This window comes from Pygocentrus nattereri, chromosome 3 (assembly GCF_015220715.1).
Source record: "Pygocentrus nattereri isolate fPygNat1 chromosome 3, fPygNat1.pri, whole genome shotgun sequence".
Classification (NCBI taxonomy): Eukaryota; Metazoa; Chordata; class Actinopteri; order Characiformes; family Serrasalmidae; genus Pygocentrus; species Pygocentrus nattereri.
Window position 1 is genome coordinate 1,024,671 of NC_051213.1, and position 22,500 is coordinate 1,047,170.

At 44.7% G+C, this 22,500-nt stretch overlaps 2 protein-coding genes across 4 annotated transcripts in view; both read left to right on the top strand.

The window, feature by feature from the left end:
* Positions 1–1,562, top strand: part of zgc:91999 (uncharacterized protein LOC445104 homolog) — a 21,930-nt gene extending 20,368 nt beyond the window's left edge. Inside the window, exon 8 of the mRNA XM_037536891.1 lies at positions 915–1,562. Coding sequence (XP_037392788.1) covers positions 915–1,027 — 113 coding nt within the window. The 3' untranslated portion in view covers positions 1,028–1,562. The remainder of the gene's footprint in view (positions 1–914) is intronic.
* A 4,416-nt stretch (positions 1,563–5,978) lies between these two features.
* LOC108415906 (circularly permutated Ras protein 1-like) overlaps positions 5,979–22,500 on the top strand; it is a 42,815-nt gene continuing 26,293 nt past the window's right edge. For 2 of the 3 annotated variants that reach the window (XM_037536801.1, XM_037536803.1), the window contains exons 1-8: positions 5,979–6,099; positions 6,214–6,459; positions 7,745–7,957; positions 9,923–10,054; positions 14,372–14,455; positions 17,608–17,681; positions 19,598–19,771; positions 20,301–20,342. In XM_037536801.1, the coding sequence (XP_037392698.1) occupies positions 6,042–6,099; positions 6,214–6,459; positions 7,745–7,957; positions 9,923–10,054; positions 14,372–14,455; positions 17,608–17,681; positions 19,598–19,771; positions 20,301–20,342 (1,023 nt within the window). In that variant the 5' untranslated portion in view covers positions 5,979–6,041. The remainder of the gene's footprint in view (positions 6,100–6,213; positions 6,460–7,744; positions 7,958–9,922; positions 10,055–14,371; positions 14,456–17,607; positions 17,682–19,597; positions 19,772–20,300; positions 20,343–22,500) is intronic. The other variant, XM_037536802.1, reaches the window with a different exon arrangement.

Genomic DNA, 22,500 nt, shown 5'->3' on the forward strand with positions numbered 1-22,500 from the left:
AGGCGTCTTTACAGTGGTGGTGATGGGAACAAGGCGTTATCATCACTACTACACAGATATAGACACTTTATTTACCATCCAGAACCACCAGATAATGTTGATGATGGAAAACAGTGGAAAATCTGGAATAATCAGATTTCTTTGGGGACTATTTTGCCTCACAGTGCCCTGCAAATGGATTCCTCTAATGTATTCATAACCATTTCATCAAGGTGCAAATTCAGGAGGTCAATTAAATCCAGACTCAGTGAAGCTGATTGTTTATCAGCTTCTGTCTCTGGTGGTCTTAACTAACTAGAACTGCAGCTTCTGCTCTGCCTCAGGGCGGCGCTGTAGCAGACTGGCTCACCCAGTTGGTCCTTCATAGTCTAGAAACCGTAACTGTGCATGGATTCCTCTGAAAAACTTTCCAATGAGCTGCAGCAGATCTGAAAACCGGAAAACTCGCCCAGTTTCCCAAGAGTTTGGAATGAAGAGTGACTGTTCCTCATTCCTCACTGAAGACAGAAGGAGACGAGGAAGATCTCAGTTACTGTAAGGAAGAGCGCAGAACCGCACTAGAACAGAGACTCTGCAAGTAAAGAAACATAAAAGCAAAGTTTCCATGCCATTGAAGCTTCAGCGAGTGAGTTAGCAGACAGCCAGCCTGGGACCCCTAAAGACTTTGGGGTATCTCACACATTGTATTTCATGTAGGAACTTTCTGTGAGGAGGTTTTAGAGGGGGACGTCTGGTTCCTATCACCACCACTGTGAACAGTTCTGACTCGGTAAGTTTATCTAGAACAGAGAGTTTCACACCGAACCGCTTAGAACCGCTCTGAACGACTCTGTTTACATCGAAGCCACTTAATTATGGAGATATTTTGAGTAAAAAGTCCCTATTAATGTCTGAATGTGTGCTTGTGTGTGAAGGGGAGGAGTTTCTGAAGGTGGAGGAAGAGGATGAGCAGGGCTGGTGTCGCGGGGTGAAGGAGGGCGGACCTGAAGGCTTCTATCCAGCCAATTACGCACAGGTGGTGCAGTGACGTCATCACGACCCACAGGTTGCTTGTTCAGATTGAGGTTGTCATGGATACGGACCGTCAAATCGGATGCAGTTTGAGAATGTCCTCATTAGGACATCACACAGGCTTCGGCACCGTCCGGCCTGTTTTACCATTTCGCTGTTTTACCTGCGCTGACTGACCACACAGCCAATCAGCTCATTAACAACAGCTTAATTAATAACACAGACCGTGGAGCTGCGGTTCAGAACCACTACTCTCATTTACTTCAGTTATACACACGTTATATCATTTATTATAAGAGGCTATTAATCAGTGCTATATTATCTCTGTGTTAGTTTTCCTGTGGACACAAGGGGGCGACCAGCAAGCCCCTTTCAGTGCTTAATGACTGTTTAAACTTCTTTCAGGCATTGGAAAGTTGGCTTGTTGTTATTAATAATAATTATAAATAATTAATTAATAATAATTATTGTTATATAGATATGGTGCTCAATCCATTGTACTGCAAAAACTGTACAAGAAAAAAAAAGATTAAAATTCTGATACACACAAATTTCGCCTGCTGTCTGCTGTTTAACGCCCCCTGTTGGGGAACGTGTGAAACGACAGATAAAGCTGATGCAAATTAGCGTGTAGAAGCTCAGAAGTAAGGTTTTTTATTAAATACTACAGATGCTTATTTTTGCTGCTCCGCTATTCTTTGTATTGCTGTACAGTCACAGAAGTGTGAGGTGAATGCTGACGGCTAAATTTTCAGACTCGGAGCTTATAAATCAGATCAGACGTGAAATAAAGTGCGTATTAGCTGCACGACAGACTGCGTGGGTCTTTATCGCCTTTTCCTGATGCATTATGTACAAAATCATATGTAACATTACTTTTTGTCCTTTGTGTGTTTGAGTGCTGAGTCGAGTTTATAACGAGAGATATTAAATCAGCCGGTTCTTCATATACACGTCTCCACAGCAGTGTCAGTGCAGGAGAACGGCTGTTGTCCTCTCACCCTGAGATGACCTGCCTTTAGTGGAGGGGAGTGTAAACTAACGAGCGACGTGAACAGAGCAGTGAACGTTATGACGTACGATGGCTCTGAAGCTCTGTCCTGAACGCGATGCCTACTAAGGTCCCTTTTCATGATGAATGAACCAACAGAAATGGCCCAAAATCACTTGGAGAAAATTCTGGTTCCATTGACTTACATTATATATATATATATATATATATATATATATATATATATATATATATATATGTATATATGTGTGTGTGTGTGTGTGTGTGTGTGTATAGCTGGTATGTAAAGTGTAGTGGGTAAGGACTTTGGCCTCTATTCTGAAGACTGGGGTTTATTTCCCACATGGGCAAACACCCCACACTGTACTAATAAGGGACCTTGGGCAAGACTCCTAACAGTACCTTCACCTCTAAGCATTTTAAAGTCATTTATTGCCGTAGCAGTAAATGTTGTCTGGGTTTAAAAAGGGAATTGTGCCCGGAGGCAATGATTTCTGGGTAAGTTCGAAGTCAATACTGGCGCTGGCTCGATCCCTCACCTCTCCGAGGGCTCAACCAACACCCTTCCCTTCTGCTAATACAGTACCGGAACAGCCCTTAAGGGGGCGCTGGAGATTTCTGCGTGGGGAAATGACGTGAGCCGATTCCTCTGCAGTGCTGGTCTTTTGTCATTCCTGCTCGCTCAAGGAACTTCCGGTGCCTGAGCAATCAAATAGCTCCGCCCATCCTTCTGCTCCTCTAATGTTTTTCAGCACATGTTCCTTAAAGCTTAGAGGGCGAAGTACTTTTCTCTACAGGAAGCTGACGGGACTCAATACGTGGGTGAACAGGCGTGTGAGACGGATATAAACAGACCTGTCCGGTTTAAACTACACCCCAGTCCAAACGCCAAGGCTGGACACAAGCTGTTCATTGGTTGCACTCATGTTGTTTACACACAGCAGAATTCTGCACTAGTGTCAGTTGGGATCTCAACACACACAGACCCTAAGGTATATATTAAAAGTGATTATTAGCCCTTTATTATTATTATTATTATTATTATTATTATTATTATTATTATTGTTATTATTATCTTACTTGGAAAACACACTGAACTTAACTCATTTGATTTAAGATTCAGTATATATACACACATCTTTTCACACAGGTAAGTAAAGGTACTGTTAGGAGTCTTGCCCAAGGTCCCTTATTAGTACAGTGTGTGTTATATATATAAAGCGTTGAGGCCAAAGTCCTTCAGTAACAGCAACTTTAAAGGAGAAGGAAAAAAACCTGCTTTAATTTTAATGTAATTCAATGGAACCAGAATTTTCTCCAAGTCATTTTGGGCCGTTTCTGTTGGTTTATTCACCATGAAATTTACACACAATGTATTTTCAAAAATGAGGTTTGGTCTCACACACACACACACACACACACACACACACACACACACACACACACACACACATATATATATAAACACAGACACTCACAACAATACAATCCTCCCTCCAAAAACATTTACATATATATATATATGTGTGTGTGTGTGTGTGTGTGTGTGTGTGTGTGTGTTTGGAGGTGTGTGTGTTTAGTTATCTGTGCTGAAAAGCAGGTTTTTCGAGTTTTTACAGTAAAAGCTTGGAGACGTTCCACTGCAGCTGAGATACTTCACACACCAGCACTCGGTGAGTACACACACTCTCTGGGACTGCTTACAACACACACACACACACACACACACACACTCTCTGTGACTGCTTACAACACACACACACACACACACACACACACACACACACACACACTCTCTGGGACTGCTTACAACACACACACACACACACACACACACACTCTCTGTGACTGCTTACAACACACACACACACACACACACACACACACACACACTCTCTGGGACTGCTTACAACACACACACACACACACACACACACACACTCTCTGTGACTGCTTACAACACACACACACACACACACACACACACACACACACTCTCTGGGACTGCTTACAACACACACACACACTCTGTGACTGCTTACCACACACACACACACTCTGTGACTGCTTACAACACACACACACACACACACACACTCTCTGACTGCTTACAACACACACACACACACACACACACACACACACACTCTCTGTGACTGCTTACAACACACACACACACACACACACACACTCTCTCTGACTGCTTACAACACACACACACACACACACACACACTCTCTCTGACTGCTTACAACACACACACACACACACACACACACACACACACACTCTCTGACTGCTTACAACACACACACACACACACTCTCTCTGACTGCTTACAACACACACACTCTCTCTCTCTCTCTCTCTGACTGCTTACAACACACACACACACACACACACTCTCTCTCTGACTGCTTCCATCCCACACACACACAAGCACACACATGCACACTCTCTCTGACTGCTTAGAACACACACACACACACACACACGCACACACACTCTCTCTCTGACTGCTTACAACACACACACACACACTCTCTCTGACTGCTTACAACACACACACACACACACACACACGCACACACACTCTCTCTCTGACTGCTTACAACACACACACACACACACACACTCTCTCTCTGACTGCTTACAACACACACACACACACACACTCTCTGCACAATGCATCAACTCGGTCTGCATTGCCGTCGTCCCAGAAGGAAGCCTCTTCTGAAGCTGACGCACAACAAAGCCCGGAAACAGTTTGCTGAAGACAAGCAGTCCAAGAACATGGATTACTGGAACCAGGTCCTGTGGTCTGACGAGACCAAGATTAACTTGTTTGGCTCAGATGATGTCCAGCATGTGTGGTGGTGCCCTGGTGAGGAGCACCAAGACATCTGTCTCTTGCCTACAGTGAAGCATGGTGGTGGTAGCACCAGGGTCTGAAGCTGCATGAGTGCTGCCGGCACTGTGGAGCTGCGGTTCATTGAGGGAAACATGAATTCCACCATGTACTGTGACGTTCTGAAGCAGAGCACGATCCCTTCCCTCCGGAAACTGAGCCGCACGGCAGTTTTCCAACTCGATAACGACCCCAAACACACCTCCAAGATGACCACTGCCCTGCTGAAGGTAAAGGTGATGGACTGGCCAAGTATGTCTCCAAACCTAAAACCAACTGAGCACCTGTGGGGCTTCCTCAAGCAGAAGGAGGAGGAGGAGCACAAGGTGTCTAACATCTACCAGCTCAGTGACGTCATCATGGAGGAGTGGAAGAGGATTCCAGTAGCAGCCTGTGCAGCTCTGGTGAATTCCCTGCCCAAGAGGGTTCCGGGTGCTAGATAATAATGGTGGTCACACTAAATATTGACCCTGAGCCCAATCTGGACACGTCCACTGTGAGGTGGACTCACTTGTGCTGCCAGCTGTTTAGACATTAATGTCTGTGTGTTGTTCTTTTCAGAGGACAGTGAATCTGCTCTGCTGTACAAGCTGCACACTGACCACTTTAATTTATATCAGAGTTTCATTTCTACAGTGACGTCCCATCAGAAGATAGAATATCTGCAGAAACGTGAGGGGCGCTCACTTTGGTGAGATAAGTATTTATATTGGGTGTACAAGACTCGGTACCTTATTCCTCCACAGCCGTTTTACATCATACACAGTGGTATTGAAACGTTTGAGCGCCCCTGGTCAGCGATAGTAAGTGAACACATCCTCTACAGACAACATCTTAGTGCACAATTCACATTCATGGTTTTTTGTAAACTAGTGATTTTCCGAGTTTACAGCAGGGAGGTTACACCAGCAAAGCTAATGCATGTCACCTGCTGCTGGGGACTGGCCAGCCGTTGGGCCGGTCAGAGGCAGTGACTCCAGCTCGCTCTGATCAAACACGTCCACCTTTATCATGAAATTCATTCCTCCTCATTCAGGTCAAGTCTTGCTCCTCCTCAGGTTCCGGTTTGGTCCGTTATCCAATCACAGACACCAGAGGAACGTCCACCAGATGGAGTTTGCCTGTGGGTTTGTTTATGTTTCCCCGGCAACACAGGTCAAGCGCTCAGGTGAGGGGCGGAGCACTTTTGGCAGTCTTGTGCAAATTTTTGAGCATTATTTCTGTTTAATAGCTCAGATTTTAACGTATCGGAGAAAAATAAACGTCTGTTTTCTCCTCTCAGCTCTTCTCCCTCCGCGAACGGGCCGTTACCTACACAGCGCCCTGACCACCACCCCTAAACCAGGCTCCGCCCTCTTACCCCCCAAAAAAGCCAAACCCGTCAAAGCACTCAAACCTCCCGCTCACCCGCCCCCCATCCCCACGACCCCTAAGCCCACCCCACCGACCAGCGCCAGCCCCACGAAACCCACACCTGTGTATGAGAATCTCCTGCAGGAGACACAGTACAAACCAAACCCACACACAGGTGAGTGTCTCTCTCTCTCTCTCTCTGTCTCTGTCTGTCTCTCTCTCTCTCCCTCTCACTCTGTCTGTCTAAATGGTCTTAAACGCTGGAGTTAATGTAGAACTGCTGATTCACCCTTTAACCCTGAAGATCAGCACAGACGGCTGGTCACCATAGCAACACAGACGACAGTCTCGCCCAGCTAGTAGCTACGAAACGGCAAAGAGAGAGATTTAAGACGGACATCGATAATCTGGAGACGAATGGACTGATTAGTGTTTATAGTCAGTCCAGCTGGTTTCCTGATACGTTTAATCTGCAACGAAAAACTGAAACACTGAAAAATCACGACGCTGGAGTCGCTTCTCGTTCACTAGCTTCTTGTTCTCCATTCCACCTTAAATTGTGCAGCAGTTACGTTCTGGCACCTCAGCACTATTTAAGGTGGAACGGGAAAATTTGAACAAGAAGCTGGCAAATGAGAAGCGACTTCGGCCTAAAAATCAAACACTGAGAGACGTTGTTTATATTTTTAGCCTATTCTGGGACATCGGCACGCACTGAGACATATTCACAGCCAAGATGGTAAAACGGCATGAAGTGTTGTGTCTCCCAAAGTGGTTTGAGTTTCGTTTAAAGGACCAAATGGCTCTCCTTAACATTTGGGTTGCGCCCCTGAAATACACCATCAAATGCCACAGGAGTGAGTAACGGCCGCCTTCCTGCTGGATGGTGTTAAACACTGTTAGTCTTACTTTGGCTTAAGTTCCATGAGCCCTGCAAACATTCTGGCTTTTACTGCAATGTCTGTCCAGCTACAGCAGAAGAGATCTAGACATTAACAGCTTGCCGGCATAAGTCAGTCATCAGTCAGGGTCAGTTGTCAGTAGTGAGCTACTCTCCTGACGGTGAAGCTCCTCATCCTGACAGTCCAGCTGTGTCAGACTCCGGAGAGCCGACTCTGGTAGTGTTTGAGGAGAAGCCGAAAGTCGAGGTCAGTGTTTCTTACTGCCCACCTGCTCAGATATGTCCTCATCCTCCTTAAGTAGCTTTTGCTTTTTTTCTTTTCTCTTCTGTCCATCTTCATATACACGTGATTCACATATGAAAACTGAATTCCGTAAGTTAATAAGAGTTCTTATTTAAATTTCCTTTCCATCTTAAAAAAGTCCAGCTGGTGTCCGTACAGGCATCTGAATGCAACTGCTACATCATGTAAGCTTAGAAGTCGGGGTTGCTGGTTTACCCCTGAATTAGTACAGACACTGGCGAGTGTGAATGATGATGCTGATTTGCTCTTTCTCAGTAACCTCACCTCCACCTGATTGGAGGAAACACCTTGGCCATGCCTGGTCTCCGCCCCTCCCTGCACCAAAGCCAATCAGAAAGCCCCAAACGCCCTCGGAGAGTGATTCCTTCTACGAGCTGCCATCGCTTGAACTGGAGGAAGAGTCTTCTGACGTCAAGCACTGGAAACCACCTGTTAGCCCCCAGAGCTACCAGCGATCCCAGACACCAGGTCAGTGAGAGAAAGAACGAAGACTGTCTACTAAAACGTAGAAAACAGATTCAGGTGCCACAGAAAAACAAATACGGAGAGAAAATGAGCAGCTTTGAAAATAAAAGCTTTAAGGTTGATTTTTGGATATTTTTCTTCATATTTTAATGTTTTCATTTCAACACATCATCACTACGTCTCTATTCTGGCATTAAATTACTGAGTGAATGTAATGAGTTTCTGTACTTTAGTATTTTTGGTGTATCTGTACTGAAGTTTCTCCGTTCTGGGCGACTTTCTCCTTTCACTCCACTACATTTCAGAGTCTAATATCCGACTTTTTCCTCCTACATTTTGAGAAATCTGTCGTTCCTTTTGGTTTCTGTGTGTATAAAAACGTAACATGTCAAAAACGAAAGAAGCGCAAAGCCAGAGCACCAATCAGGGCCCAGCGGTCACTTTGTTTAGAGCTGGTTTTGACCTGTTGGTCATACCGACCCAGTGCAGCACGCGGTTCAACGTCAGCGCAGCAGCGTAAAACTTTGGGAGAGTCTGTTCAACATAAATGATGAACTAACCTAACTTTGTGTAAATAGAGCTCAATATAGAAATATGTCCACATATGCAGTCGAGACTGACGCGGCTTTTTTCTGAATTTCTACAAACACCAGTTCATTTTATAGTAAATGAGTTTGGGCTGGTTTATGTTTATGAACAGACGCCTACAGATCAACATAGTAAAGGAGCTCATCTGTGATCCTGAGTTTAAAGCCAGTTTTTATTCAACTTAAACTTGGAACTAAGTTGTAAATAAATCTGAAACTGAAACTTTGCTTGTGTGTAAAAAGTGATTTCAGAGCCACTCGGTTCTCCCTGATGGAAACTGTTTACCTTCAGTGTTTTGTGCTTCTGATCATTTTAATAGACGTCAGCGTCACTAATTAATGACGTTCTATTAAAAGACTGGTTTACCAAGAGAGACGCTGGAGGACTTTCACCTGAAATGAGTTCATGAAGCCAGTCTGGTTATAAAAATGATAACAGGACATCAGAGCCAGAATTCCTCTTTTAGTACTTTTACTTTATACTTAAGTACATTTGAAGGGAAATACTTTAGTACTTTTACTCAAGTGGAGGTCTAAAGGGAGGAACTTCTACTTTTACTGGAGGAATATTTCGAAGTTTCTTTGATGCAGTAAGTAACGGCAGCAGCAGCAGGGATGATCATGGTGGAGCTAAACTGTGCTGCTCGGTGTGGAGTTGCTCCTTCCTGCTGCCGCCGCTGGCGTTGGCTGTGTGACGCACTCGATAACGACGCTGCATCTTGAATCAATTCAGACCTTTCTTTTCAGACACTGGCTAACGTAATTGAGTTTTTAGTCATCTTAATGAGTAAAGACGGTCAAACACTCCCTCCTGCTGTCACGTCAGAGCCGTCCCTCCACCTGTCCAGGCTCAAAATCAACCCTGGTTGTTTATCTCCTTGTTGTGTTGCTGGACATTTCATGCAAGGTTCATCATATCTTAGCCAGTAGCCCATTGGTGAAAGAGTTGACCCGCCAACTTAAAGTCTGTAGGTTCAAATCCCAGGACTGCCTGGGCATTCTTGACCACCCACCCCCCAAAGCCCCTCACGCTGCTCCCAGTTAGGCACCAAAATGAATGGGGTGTCTCACAAGCTTATATATGTGATGGTCAGATGTCCACATAATTTTGGCATCTGACCCTCACACTTATATGAGCTTGGAGGACATTACATTCCCAAGAGCATTAGTATGGATTAATAAGAGTCTGGCTTTCCACAGGATTTCGGAGCGTGTCTGTGGGGCCATGTGGGGCAAAATAGTCTTAAACGATAATAAATATCCCCATCCGCACCTGTCATGGAGGGAAAACTGTGGAAAACAGTTTGATCAGATTAGCTCAGCTTTACTGTCCAATGGGAATTTGACTTTACACTAACACCGTGTCACTCTGCCGTTACAGCCGCAGCTCCGCCTCCTCCACCGCGCCCGTCTTTCTTCAAGCGACTCCCAGAATACGGCTGCGTTCTGCCTTCCTCTTCCTCTCCGTCGGGTCGTGATCGTCTGAGCGGCAGCAGCTCATCGGCTTCTGAAGGTCTGAGAAAGTACAGCTCACACGACGCACAGAGACGGTTCAGCGAAATATCAAATATACTCAAAATTACTTTAAATACAGTCACTCAGTCAACACATGTTTGGCTCTTCAGCCCTGGAGACTAATGTAGCCAATAAGCAATGGAAGCTTACACCCCACCAATTAGCATGGTGCTACCAGCATGGCTAAACCATCACTTACAGTTATTACCTTCAGTAATAATATGATTATAATGCCTCTATATCAAGCAAGCAAGCACAATTTATTTATACAGCGCTTTTTACAACAGGTGTTGTCACAAAGCAGCTTTACAGAACAATCAGTATTACAGAGAGAAGAGAAAAGAAGAAAGAAAATCCGGGTTCGAGCCCCCATGAGCGTCGCCAGCGGCGACGGTGGCAAGGAAAAACTCCCTAAAAGAGGAAGAAACCTTGAGAGGAACCAAGACTCAGAAGGGGAACCCATCCTCCTATGGTCGACACCGGACAGCAAACATTATTAGTATGAAGTTTTATAGTAAAGTGGGAAAAGAAAGATCTGAGGGTGAGGACTGCACAGCGCTGTACAGCAAGAAGCTCAGTGGTGGTCAAACCGGTCCAGAAGGCTGGTGAGCAGCGGCACCAATCAAGGCAGTAGAGGCAACAGCATCAGGCGCACAGGATGGGCAGCTGATCAGCTCGGCAGAGAAAGGAGAAGAAAAACACAGAGTCAGTTCTGTAGAGAGTGACTGACCACAGAGTCAGTTCTGTAAAGAGTAGCTGACCACAGAGTCAGTTCTGTAAAGAGTGGCTGACCACAGAGTCAGTTCTGTAAAGAGTGGCTGACCACAGATTACAGTAAAACAGAGCAGCAGAGACTCCAGCAGGTCCAGATCTGACAGGGAGACTAATCACCAAATGCTTGACTGTACAAATAAGTTTTTAGCCTAGACTTAAAGACTGAGGCTGAGTCTGAGTCCCGAACATTAGCAGGAAGATTATTCCAGAGCTGGGGGGCTCTGTATGAGAAGCTCCGCCCCCTGATGTAGCTTTATTAATTCTAGGTACCAGTAGTGAGCAGCACCTTGTGATCTAAGTAGGCGTGATGGTTCATAGTAGGAGAGGAGTTCACTCAGGTACTGAGGGGCGAGCCCGTTTAGAGCTTTATAGGTCAGTAATAGGATTTTATAATCAATGTGAAATTTAACTGGTAACCAGTGCAGGGCTGATAAAACTGGACTAATATGGTCAAACTTCCTAGTTCTTGTGAGACTCTGGCTGCAGCGTTCTGGACTAGCTGAAGCTTGTTAAGGCTTTTGCTGGGACATCCAGACAGCAGGGCATTACAATAATCTAGCCTTGAAGTGATAAATGCATGAACTAGCTTTTCTGCATCCTGTAGAGATAATGAATTTCTTAATTTAGCGATATTGCGGAGATGCAGGAAAGCTGTTCTAGTGATATTAGATATATGTGTGTCGAAGGACAGATCAGCGTCTATCATGACACCAAGATTTTTAACAGATAGGCTTGATGAAACTGAGAGATTGTTAAGTTTTAGTGTTGAGTTAGACAGTCTGTGTCTGTTTCTGGCTAATTTTGAACCAAGAAGCAGGACCTCTGTTTTATCTGAGTTAAGTAACAGAAAATTATTTGACATCCAATCTTTTATGTCTTTTATACAGTCCTCAATCTTGGCAAGTTTAATTTTATCATCCGGTTTACTTGATATATATAACTGAGTGTCATCTGCATAACAGTGGAAATTTATGCCGTGTTTACTGATAATGGTGCCTAGTGGTAGCATATATATTGTAAATAATATAGGTCCTAAAACAGAGCCTTGTGGAACACCATAAATTACTTTTGCGAGGACAGATGATTCACCCTTTACATTAACAAACTGATATAGATCGGTGAGGTAGGACCTGAACCAGGAAAGAGCTGTTCCTGTTACCCCTACAAGGTTTTCTAGTCTATCTAGTAGGATAGCGTGGTCTATTGTGTCGAATGCTGCACTAAGGTCAACTAAGGAGGACTAACAACGACACATTTCCTTGGTTTGAGTGTGATCATTATACCACGGGGCGAGTTTTTTCTGCCGTACTATTTTGCTTTTTAATGGAGCTACACTGTCTAACGTAGATCGAAGAGTATCCTCTAAGAATTTGGTCATAGTATCTAACTCAGTAGGATTAGATGGACAGCTGACTGAAGTTGATAACTGAGGGAGGTTTCTGATAAAGCTGCCAGCTGTGGAGGAAGTTATAGTCCTCTTAACCTGATAACATGGTGATGAGCGCGTATTACCACTAAACTGGATTTTGTATGAGATTAAGTGATGGTCTGAGACGGCTGTGCTCTGGGGGAGAATGGCTAAGTTATCTATGTCCACACCAAAGGTCAGTATTAAGTCTAGAGTGTGGTTGAGGTGGTGTGTGGGCCCTTTTATAATTTGGGTGAATCCCATGGAGTCTATGATAGATATGAATGTCTTACTTAGTGTGTCGTGAGGGTTGTCGATGTGGATATTAAAATCTCCGACAATTAATATTTTATTTGAAAACGTTACTAGGCTTGATAGAAACTCAGAGAATTCCTGCAAGAACTGAGAATACGGACCAGGTGGCCTGTAAATTGTGATTAATAGAAATGAATGTTTATTTGTTCCTTGCTCAAGTATATTAAGTACAAGAACTTCAAAAGAAGAAAATGTAGGTCCTGCTTTCTGGCTCACGCCTAAAGCATTAGCATGGATGGTTGCTATACCTCCACCCCGACCGCTTAAACGAGGGCTGTGTGCATAGCTGTAGCCTGTGGGAGTGGCTTCATTTAGACTAAGGTACTCATCGGGTCTAATCCACGTTTCTGTGAGGCACAGAGCATCAAAACCATGATCTGTAATAATTTCATTTACAATAATGGCTTTAGATGCCAGGGATCTAATGTTAAGCAGTCCTAGTTTTAGACCAAAGGTGCGGTCGTTGTAAACTGGTGTAACTGGTCTGATATGAATGAGGTTACTAAGGCAAACGCTTCGAGGCTTTTTGATGTGTTGTTTTATTCGGGGAACAGACACAGTCTCAATTGTATTTACACAATAAGCATTTGTAGAAGTGCTAGCAATCGGCTTATTTCTAGCAGTAACACTAGCATGGTGAGCAGTAACGTTTCTATTTTTGCCGCTACTTACGTGGCCGCTTTGAAGTCAGCGGATGGCCCTCTCGATGTTCCGTGAGAGGACGACATGACATGCTGTAATCTATAAACATGGACTAAAGTGCATGAGGATACTTATAATGGCACTTTGTCCATTTTTATACATGAAGCTCTTTCATACAGAGTCAGAAATCCGTCAGAAACTACAGACCAGTGGCGTCATTTCAGGGGTGCACTGTTGGCGCCTGACTCAAAGTGTTTTGTACTAATTATTATTGTTGAGGACGTTACATTAGGAGTGTGCTGTTAATCAGTTATTCAGTACGCAAAACATCATCACCCTGAACATTTAAGCGTCAGCGGGCGTCACTGAAGAATGACAGATTGATCAATCCCACCCCATATCTACACTGTATTTCCAAAGGTCTTCACTCACCCATCCAAATCATTGAATTCAGCTGTTCCATCATGGAATGGGTTTCCATGGCCGAGCAGCTGCATCCAAGCCTTACATCACCAAGCGCAGTGCAAAGCGTGGAATGCAGTGGTGTAAAGCGCCGCCACTGGACTCTAGAGCAGTGGAGACGTGTTCTCTGGAGTGACCAATCACGCTTCTCCATCTGGAAATCTGATGGACGAGTCTGGGTTTGGCGGTTGCCAGGAGACGGTACTTGTCTGACTGCATTGTGCCGAGTGTAAAGTTTGGTGGAGGGGGAATCATGGTGTGGGGGTGTTTTCAGGAGTTGGGCTCGGCCCCTTAGTTCCAGTGAAAGGAACTCTTAAAGCTTCAGCACCAAGAGATTTTGGACAATTTCACGCTCCCAACTTTGTGGGAACAGTTTGGGGACGGCCCCTTCCTGCTCCAACATGACTGCCCACCAGTGCACAAAGCAGGTCCATAAAGACGTGGATGAGCCAGTTTGGTGTGGAAGAACTTGACTGGCCTGCACAGAGTCCTGACCTCAACCCCATAGAACACCTTTGAACACCATAAACACTCCTAACCCTTGTATCAAACATGTCTTGGCTGAATGACTAAATCTGAGGTAAAGGGGGAAAGTTTTTGGGGTTAATGAGTGAAATTGATTTGTGGGGAAAAGTGTTGCTCTTTGAGTATTATGGGTCCTGATGATGATGATGATGATGATGGTGGTGATGGTGGTGGTGGTGGTGATCCCAGCAGGAGATGATAACAAGCAGCCATTGCCTGGCAACCCCAATGTGCTCCTGGTTAATCTTGGGAGGCTTGTAGGTGAAGAGCAGGGTGAGTAAGTCTCCTCAATGTTTATAAAGCTATAAAAACTATCGTAACTTAGAATTCTTGAGTTTTGCTGTTATTTAAATATAACAATTACTTAAAAATACATTTATATTATTTATTACTTTTTACATTTTGTTATTATGTTATCATTATAATTTCCATTCTGTATGAAGAGGTTAGTGTTTTCACATTGTATTATTATGATGATGATGATGATGATGATGATGATGATTATTATTGTTATTGTTATTATTATTATTTAATTAAGTTTGAAGGTTTTTAAAGTGTAGGAATACATGAGCTCCAAGGTTAGCATTAAATTTGCTTTAGACAGCCAAATGGCAGGGAGGGATCGGCCTCCCCTACAGAGACATATACATTGGCTGACCAATTCACCTCCTTGTATCTCCACTCACTGTCCACCTTATCAGCTCCACTTACTGTATAGCTGCACTCTGTAGTTCTACAGTTACAGACTGTAGTCCATCTGTTTCTCTGATACTCTGTTACCCTGTTCTTCAGTGGTCAGGACCCCCATGGACCCTCACAGAGCAGGTACTGTTTGGGTGGTGGGTCATTCTCAGCACTGCAGTAACACTGACGTGGTGGTGGTGTGTTAGTGTGATGTGCTGGTGTGAGTGGATCAGACCAGAGATGCTCACAAGTCATTTTTTGCAAGTCCAAGTCAAGTCTCAAGTCTTTGATCTCAAGTCCAAGTCAAGTCTCAAGTCTTTGAGCTCAAGTCCAAGTCAAGTCTCAAGTCTTTGATCTCAAGTCCAAGTCAAGTCTCAAGTCTTTGAGCTCAAGTCCAAGTCAAGTCTCAAGTCTTTGGTCTCAAGTCCAAGTCAAGTCTCAGGTCTTTGGTCTCAAGTCCAAGTCAAGTCCCAAATATTAGAATGACACTGCAGTCGCAAATCACTTTATAGTTGTAATGGTCTGTTATGACACTTCTGATGTATAATAGCTTAAACTGGTAAATGAAAAAATGTAGATTTTGGAGATCCAGATCAGTGACTGCCTCCACAAGGCGAAGCGTTGAGTTCCATCTTGTTGACACAGCAGATGGGATGCTGTGATTGGCTCCATATTGAGCCTCAAATGCTTCCTTCATGCTACATGTAGAATGCAGCAAACTGCAAAGTTTTGTCAATTTTGCCATTGCATTGTTTATACATTTTGTTTCTTTCAGTCCATCTCGCACAACAAGTTGCAGGGAATGTGCAAAACACTGTAAGCGCTGCTGCCGGCAACTTCTCTGGATGGATTCCACATCATCCTGGAACTCTTCACTCGTTTCCTCCCATAAGTTGCCATTTTCCAGATCATTGTCACCATCTTCACTATCAGTCACAGTAGAGGGGACACAAACTGTGAAAGCTTTTTTCATATTAGCAGCATTATCAGAGATGATGTAATCTAATTTGTGTTTTATGTTAAAGTTGTCACAAATCTCTTCAAACTTTTCACTTATCCTTTGTCCAGTGTGTGACCCTGTGAAACGCTCACAACTTAAAAGGACTGACTGTAGTCTTGGGCCATTCTTCTCAAGTTCCATAAAATGAGATGTTATACCTAAAAAGCCACGCATGCTCCTGTCAGTCCAGATATCCACAGTCACAGAAACAGTGTCTGTCTTCTCTAACTTGGATTTTATCTTGGACATTTTGTCTGCTGCAAGCTCACTTAGATGCCTGGTTACTGTGCTGCGACTTGGTGGGCAGTATTTCTCCTCTACCACTGCCATAAAGTTTTTAAAGCTGGGCTTGTCAATCAAAGACAAGGGGAGGTTGCAAGAAATAATAAGGTCCTGGATTATTGATTCAGTGATGGCCTTATGTCTGGGATGTCCCTGGCTGTACACTTGCACTCCTTTTGAGTGAGTCAGAAAAGAGTCAATGCTGCTCTGTCCCTCTCCACTTGCCAATTTTTTTGCTTTACAGAATTCAGAAAACCTGTAGATGAACATGGATATCTATTTGGAATAGTAATTAGGCTTCTCAAATTTATTAGTTTGTAATGTGTACCAACTTAGCCTTGATAAACAAATTAGTCAGACATGAATAGCTTAAAATACTGAATGTAGAGGCCAAAACATTACATTAAATGCCTCTCCTTTTCCAGTCAATACCAAGCTAACTGGGTAAACATTCGGTTGTTATAAGTAACACACTAACTGTGACGCTAAGCTTGTTTAGCAGATGCTAATAACCTTTCAGGCAGTGACTCACCTTTCCGGGTGGGTTTTCAGGTGGCGAATAAAATTCGATGTGGTGGAACCAGCGTCCTGTATTTTAATTCCACAGACGCTGCAGTTTGCTGCTCTTTTATTTTCCACTTGTGCGAAGTTTTTGTACCCAAAACGTTTTATAAAAGGAGGAGCAGAAGCAAGCGTCCTCACCGGCGCCGTCATGATTGCGATGGTTTGCGGCGCGCGCATTTGAGTCACGTGACGTTACGTCAGCGGGAAGTGAAAAGCATACAGACAGGCGGAGAAGAGATTGTCAAATGAAACACAAAAGAACATTACAAATAAAAGATTGTTCACGAGTCTCAAATCACGAGTCCAAGTCGAGTTGGAAGTCTTTTGAATGCACGTCTAAGTCGAGTCTGAAGTCACTGTATATGCGACTTAAATGCGACTCGAGTACGAGTCCCAAACTCGAGTCCCCATCTCTGGATCAGACACAGCAGTGCTGCTGGAGTTTTTAAACACTGTGTCCACTCACTGTCCACTCTATTAGACACTCCTACCTTGTCAGTCCACCCTGTAGATGTAAAGCCAAAGTCCTTCATCAGTGGTCACAGGACGCCGCCCACAGGACGCCGCCCACAGGACGCTGCTGGCTGGATATTTTTGGTTGCTGGACTATTCTCAGTCCAGCAGCGACACAGAGGTGTTTAAAAACTCCAGCAGCACTGCTGTGTCTGATCCACTCAGACCAGCACAACACACACTAACACACCACCACCACGTCAGTACCTGCTCTGTGAGGGTCCATGGGGGTTGTGAAACTTTAAAATCTATCCTAAAAGATCGAGGCAATGTTTACTGTTACTGCTGGTGATAAGCCGTGACGTCTAAGGGTTAATCTGTTTAGAGAGATCTGATAATAATCTCTGCACTGACGTGTGTGTGTGTGTGTGTGTGTGTGTAGGTGAGTGTATGCAGGGTGAGCCGTCATGCTGTTTAGCGTGTGGATCGGTGTTTGAGTCCACGTATGATAACATGGTACAAATCACACACACAGCACAGAAAATGTCTATAAGAGCCTCTGAACACATTCAGACACCATTAATGTGTCCGTCAATATTCAGTTGTAACATGTCATATTTCAGTCATAATTGCACTCATGATATCTGTATCAATAATGATTTTGTCCCATAGGGGGCAGTCGTGGGCTGGAGGTCAGGGAACTGGCCTTGTGACCGGAAGGTCGCCGGTTCGATCCCCAGTGCCGACAGCACATGACTGAGGTGTCCTTGAGCAAGACACCTGCTCCCCGGGCGCTGTGGATTGGGCTGCCCACCGCTCCGGGCAGGTGTGCTCACTGCCCCCTAGTGTGTATGTGGTGTTTCACTGCACGGACGGGTTAAACGCGGAGGTGGAATTTCCCCGTTTTGGGATTAAAAAAGTGTCACTTAAATTAACGACAAGCACATCAGTTCTGCCCCTTCATTAAAGTTTCCCTGGACATGTTAGAGTCATAGGCAGAGTTTGACTTGTTGATTTTCTGATTGTGAATAAATGACCACATCCTATAAAGAGGACACGCCAGATCTTAACGCCAGTTTATTTGCTAAATTTAACATGCTGGGGGAAATGTAAACAGAGTGTAGCCTGAGCAAAACTTACGGTGATAATTTGACAATGACAACATGGCAATATAACATTATGAACACTGCTTATAATGCATAATCAATATGTAATGGGATGGCATGCCCACTCCAGGCATCGGGGGGAGGACCTGCCCCAGGTGGAGGAGTCTAGGTATCTCGGGGTTTTGTTGATGAGTGATGGGAAGAGGGATGGTGAGATCGGCCGCAGGCTGGGACAGGTGGCAGCAGTAATGCGGTCACGTACTGGACTGTAGCGGTGAAGAGGAGCTGAGCCATAAGGCCAAGCTCTCTGTTTACCGGTCGGTCTACATCCCAACCTTCACCTGTGGTCATGAGCTGTGGGTAATGACCGAAAGAATCACGAATACAAGCGGTGGAAATGAGCCTCTTCTGAGGGTGGTGGGCTACACTCTATTTGATAGGGGGAGGAGCTCAGTCATCCAGGAGGAGCTCGGAGTAGAGCCGCTACTCCTCCGCATTGAGAGGGGCCAGCTGAGGTGGTTTGGGCTTCTGACTTGGACGCCCCCAGGACGCCTCCCGGTGGGGGTGTACCAGGCACGGCCTACCGGGATAAGGCCCCGGGGTCGTCCTAGGACCGGCTGGAGGGATTACATCTCCAAGCTGGCCTGGGAGTGGCTTGGGGTCCCCGGGAATGAGCTGGAGGAAGTTGATGATGATGATATTATAATTAATCAATATTTAAATATGCACACACATGTAGAATGGCCTGTTGAAGCATTTTGAGGAATTCATGGTTTTGAATGTGTTTACATGTTCTTATAAACAAGGCATTCAAAACATTTTACCTGGATTTTACTCCAGGATTAACTCTGGATGAGTTCTGTTGGTCCACGATCTCATGATTTAAAGAGCCAGTGGAAAGTTCAAATGGTGTAAAGCAATTACACATTTTCTTATACCGCCAAAATAAATAAATAAATGAACAAACAAATAAATAAATAATCTCACAGTCATACTTGCACATACTCAAAAATACTTACATTACCTTTTAGACCAGTCGTCTCCAACCCTGGGGCTGGAGAGAGACCTTCTTGCAGAGTTTAGTTCCAGCCTGTATCCAATAAGCTGCCTTGCCCAGCCCCCCCACCCCCACCCCCCACTTAACTCTAATACATCTGATCCAGCCAATCAGAGAGTTGGGAAGCGGTCTGATTATCTGGAGCAGGTGTGGTTGGAAGATTGTGGTTGGAAGGCTCTGCAGGAAGGTCGATCTCCAGGACCGGGGTTGGAGACCGCTGTCTTGGACTATTTACGGTAAACGTCTGATACCTCTCTCTCTCTTTTTAGGTCAAAGAATGTTATTTTTGCCAGAGTTGGAGCTCCGCCCCTTCCCCTGCCCCAGGCGCACCCACTGGCTGTGAGGACTTGCTCTTCTTGTTGACTCCTGACCATAAGGGTCAATCGGCGGATGGAAATCTGCTCATATTCTGTATCTGTACTTCGCGCTCCATGAGCACTCAGGTGTGTGTGGAGCTCAGCCATGAACGTTGATGGACTGAAAAAGAACAGAGTGACCACGATTTTCAGAATCAGGGAAAGAGGATTCAGTAAATTAATGTCGGCATTTGAGCGGAAATTGTTGCTAAAATGAGAAAATCAGTGAAGGTGCAGTCTTTATCTCCAGCACTACAAGAGCGGAGAAAGAAAGCCAGAAAAGAAAATTTACAGAAAACATCATCCAGAGAAGAAACAACATAAACTGCGTCGCCAGGAAATGGACGAAAACCAGTTTTATTTACCAGTTATTTAATTTTTCCCCGTTTTTCATCTTAAATAGTTATTTTCTCAAAATGTTTATTATAAAATAATCATTGCGTTCAGAGCTAATTGTACCCAAACACAAAAATACAGATTATATATCTAGATATTATCTACATCTCATATCAAAGCCTGCGAGTATCGTGATGTCAGGAATAATTCCTCCTGTCTGTCTATTTTATGAAGCACATTGGCTCATCAGTTAAAGTGTCTTATGCACTTCCTGCTGCAGGTTGAAGTGGAGAGTAAAGCTACATGCAGATCCCGTCTCCATGTGAGTTACTCTGGGCTGTGACTATGAATCAGTTATAACGCTAAATAATCTCAAAGTGGGAACACCTGCTTTTCACAAACAGAGCGACACTATATTTCCAAAAGTATTCGCTCGTCTGGCTTCACACGCATATGAACTTGAGTGACGTCCCATTCTTAATCCATAGGGTTTAATATGATGTCAGCCCACCCTTTGCAGCTACAACAGCTTCAGCTCTTCTGGGAAGGCTTTCCACAAGGGTTAGGAGTGTTTATGGGAATTTCTGACCGTTCTTCCAGAAGCTCATTTGTGAGGTCAGACACTGATGCTGGACGAGAAGGCCTGGCTCACAGTCTCCGCTCTAATTCATCCTAAAGGTGTTCTATGGGGTTGAGGTCAGGACTCTGTGCAGGCCAGTCAAGTTCTTACATTTACATTTACAGCGTTTAGCAGACGCTCTGATCCAGAGCGACTTACAAGAAGTGCTTTGTCAATCTAGAGAAAGTATCTTTGCTAGTTACCAGTAGCTTAGAGAAAAAGATGGTCCTGAGCTCAGATACTGATAGAAAAAAATATGTCACTGCAGATACCAAGAGAAAAAGAACCAGAGTTGAACGCAGAACTCTGAGCCATTCAATGCAATACAATAACAATAAACTACAATACAATAAACTACAATACAGAGTGCAGGACAATAAAATACGTGCAGCTTATAATTCAAGGCTCATTTAAGTGCTGTGTAAAGAGATGAGTCTTCAGTCTGCGTTTGAAGACAGTGAGAGACTCTGCTGTTCAGACAGCCAGTGGGAGTTCATTCCACCACCTGGGCTCCAGTACAGAGAACATTCTCCACGCTGGTCTTCCGTGCACCTTGAAGGATGGCGGGTCAAGCCGAGCTGCACTCGAAGCTCGAAGGGCTCGTGGTTCAGTTCGAGATTTCACCATTGCCATCAAGTCGGTAGGGGCTGGTCCATTTCTGGCTTTGTAGGCCAGCATTAGGGTTTAAATCTGATGCAGCTACAGGAAGCCAGTGAAGGGAGCGCAGCAGTGGGGTGACGTGGCTGAACTTGGGCAGATTGAAGACGAGCCGTGGTGTCGCATTCTGGATGAGCTGATTGATGGTCTTGATTGATGAGGCTGATTGATGAGGCTTGATGGTCTGCATGGGAAGCCCAGCCAAGAGTGAGTTGCAGTGGTCAAGCCTTGAGATGACCAGAGACTGCACTAGCACCTGGGTGGCCTCTCGGGTGAGGAAGGGTCGGATCCACCGGATGTTGTACAGGAGAAACCTGCATGACCGAGTCAGGTTCATGATGTGAGTCGAGAACGATAACTGGCCATCCAGAGTCACACCAAGACTTCTCGCCTCTACAGACGGAACAATCAGAGAGTTCTCGAATGAGACGGTGAGATCATGATGAGGACCTGTAGTTGCAGGGATGAATATCAGCTCAGTCTTGCTGGGATTGAGCTTCAGGTGGTGAGCTGCCATCCATGTAGAGATGTCAGACAGACATGCCGAGATGCGACTGGAAACCTGTGTGTCAGAGGGAGAGAAAGAAAACATTAGTTGAGTGTCATCAGCATAACAGTGGTAAGAGAAGCCATGAGAAGATATTACATCACCAAGAGAGCTAGTGTAAAGAGAAAAGAGAAGAGGACCCAGGACCGAGCCTTGGGGGACACCAGTGGAGAGCCTGCATGGAGAGGATGTGAACCCTCTCCATGTTACCTGATAAGAGCGATCCTCCAGATAGGACTTGAACCATTTCCACGCATAACCAGTGATTCCGAGGTTGTTGAGGATGTCCAGAAGGATCGTATGGTTGACTGTGTCAAAAGCTGCTGAGAGATCGAGAAGGATCAGGACAGAAGACAATTTGGCCGATCTTGCAGATTGGAGCTTCTCGGTCACTGTGATGAGGGCAGTTTCTGTAGAGTATCCTGGGTTGAAGCCAGACTGGTTGGAGTCTTGGAGCTGGTCCTGTGTGAGAAAGAAAGAAAGTTGATTATAGACTGCACATTCAAGAACTTTTGAAAGGAAAGAAAGAAGTGCTGGTCTGTAGTTGTTGACATCAGAGCTGTCAAGCATGGGTTTCTTCAAGATGGGGAGTACTCTTGCCATCTTGAAAGTTGCTGGAACTTCACCCGACGCCAAAGACTCGTTGATGAGAAACGT